Source organism: Penaeus chinensis, chromosome 7 (genome assembly GCF_019202785.1).
Source record: "Penaeus chinensis breed Huanghai No. 1 chromosome 7, ASM1920278v2, whole genome shotgun sequence".
Lineage (NCBI taxonomy): Eukaryota > Metazoa > Arthropoda > Malacostraca > Decapoda > Penaeidae > Penaeus > Penaeus chinensis.
Genome location: NC_061825.1, coordinates 45983577 through 45986076, shown reverse-complemented (window position 1 = coordinate 45986076; position 2500 = coordinate 45983577). Strand labels below are relative to the sequence as shown.

The 2500-nt window shown below is 29.7% G+C and overlaps 1 protein-coding gene across 2 annotated transcripts in view; it reads left to right on the top strand.

Moving 5' to 3' along the window:
• Positions 1 to 2500, top strand: part of LOC125027289 (RAD52 motif-containing protein 1-like) — a 9740-nt gene that overhangs the window by 6363 nt on the left and 877 nt on the right. For both annotated transcript variants that reach the window (XM_047616263.1, XM_047616264.1), the window contains exons 6-7: positions 800 to 944; positions 1997 to 2500. The exon at positions 1997 to 2500 is cut by the window's right edge and continues 877 nt beyond it. In XM_047616263.1, coding sequence (XP_047472219.1) covers positions 800 to 944; positions 1997 to 2101 — 250 coding nt within the window. In that variant the 3' untranslated portion in view covers positions 2102 to 2500. The remainder of the gene's footprint in view (positions 1 to 799; positions 945 to 1996) is intronic.

Below are 2500 nucleotides of genomic sequence, written 5' to 3'. Positions count from 1 at the left end.
GATTTACGAAAATATTTTAAGTTATCTTATTTTGCTATTACTAATGTTTAAAACATTATAGTAATTATAATGTTTATAATAAGAATAACACCATCGATATTCATAGCACTAGTAAAAAATATGTTTTTCCTGCCAATTCAAATTATGTAAGGTCACAAGGTCTACTAATTGACTCCTTTGTGGCTAAGCACTAGCAGAGCCATCTATGTGCAGAGACATTTCACAATAAAAAAAAAAATCCCCCAGAGGCATGTGGTTAATAAGAAAACTGACACAATCTTAACCCAATGCTGCCGGGGAAAATGAATAAAAAATTGGGAAAATGCTGTGCTCATTTTCTATATTTTTGTGAAATGTATCTGCACATAAATGGCTCTGCTAGTGCTTAGCCACAAAGGAGTCAATTAGTAGACCTTGTGACCTTACCTAATTTCCCCTTTCATTGAATTGGTGGGAAAAACATATTTTTTTACTAATGCTATGAATATCGATGGTGTTATTTTTAATATAGACATTATAATTACTATAATGATATAAACATTTGTAACAGCAAAATAAGATAAAGTAAAATATTTTCGTAAATCAAGGAAAAGGGTTAAAGGCGAGACAGGAAGCACTTGTAATTGGCTCATTGGTTAGTACAAGTGTAGCCATCCATGTGTAAAAACAATTAATAAAGTAAACTCACAGTCGGCATGGCATGGATGTACATGCCATGCCCGTTGGTATTGGGTTAATATCTGATAATTTTTTTATAGTATAGTATAGTATAATGTTTAGCTATCATAATTTTTTTCAGATTTGCTTACCAATCTGCAATGAAGACAGCTTTTTCCAAGTTCATTATCATTATACTGGGAAATGGTAAAATTACTGTTGAGGTTGACACAACACAGGAAGATATTTATGTCTATGACCCTGCATGGGATAATCCTGTTGTAAAGGTAAACTTGTACTGTTGTTTTAAACTAATTGATCTTACCTTTGTCTCTTTCACATGTAGTTTAGTATGTAAAAACATATACCTTGTTACAACATAATAATTATATGTTCATTTTTGTCACGGTAGGGCCAACCTGAAAATATTTTCTTCCTTCCCATTTTCTAACCCATTGGTGCTAGGTACATGCAATATCCACTGCATTTTTTTTTTCTTGTTACATATAAATGGCTTCACAAGCACTTTGTCAGCAAGGAGTTGATTACTAGGCTTCACTTATTTTGTATTTTTGCAATAAATATGAATAGTATTGTTACTCAACAAGTATCATTGCTTTGAATAGTGTGAACAATAAAACAGTAGTAAAACTAAAGGAAAAGGATAAACAGGTGAGACCACACATGCACTCACAACATGTTTGTTAACATTTTCTTCTTTAGTTGCAACTGTACAATCATGCTCTTCTTTCCTTTTCAGAGCAAAAGTAGCTTCTCTGACTTCTTTTCTCAACCCTTTTATCCTTTGTTGCTATATGGTATACTCATCTCATTTGAAATATTATACAAATAGATAGATACATGGATATATATATATATATATATATATATATATATATATATATATATATATAGTATACAGTATGTGTGTGTGTGTGTGTGTATGTGTGTGTATGTGTATGTATTTGTGTGTGTGTGTGTATATATATATATATATATATATATATATATATATATATATATACATATATATATATAATATATTTATATATATATATTTACATATATATTTATATATAAATATATATATATTTATATATTTATATATATATGTAAATATGTATGTGCCGGACACACACACGCACACACATATCTGTGATTTTTTTTTATGGTCAGCACCATTCACAAGAGTTTATATCCACTTAGAATTACTTAAATAGGGGTTTAAGCTATACTATAAATTATCTTAACAGAGTTGATTGAAGTTCAGTCTTAACGTAGCTTCATCACCAACTCAGACTACCAGAGCCGTAAATGATTCCCTTTGTGTTCATTTCAGGTCAATGAAATCAACTATGATCCAGATGACGAGGAAGAGTGTGAAGATTTAGATGACATTACAGAAGAGGAGTTGAATGCTCTCCTCGATGCTCCCTTGGGATAGTGTTTTACTGTATATGTTGATCACTTTTGATTTCAAAACCTTTTTTCCTTCTTTTACATTTTTTTTTTTTTTTTGCTGTGATTATTACTGTATTTTGTATTTGTATTAATTTTATTATTTGCCATTTTTAAGTTTGGCTGACATCTTAATGGGAAAAAATCAGTAAAGAGATGAGGGATTTCATCAAGAATGATAGATATTAGCTGGGAATTGAAAAGTACAAACTATTACACCAAGTATAAATGTATCTTTTGATTTCACTGTGCAATTTCCAGGGTAGAAGTTAATTTGTAATTTATTTTTCGTTTATGAATGATATGGGTGAATATTCCCTATATACCATTTACAGTAGTTTTAAGAGTGTTTGATATTTATACTTGTTATATGTATTTTAATAAA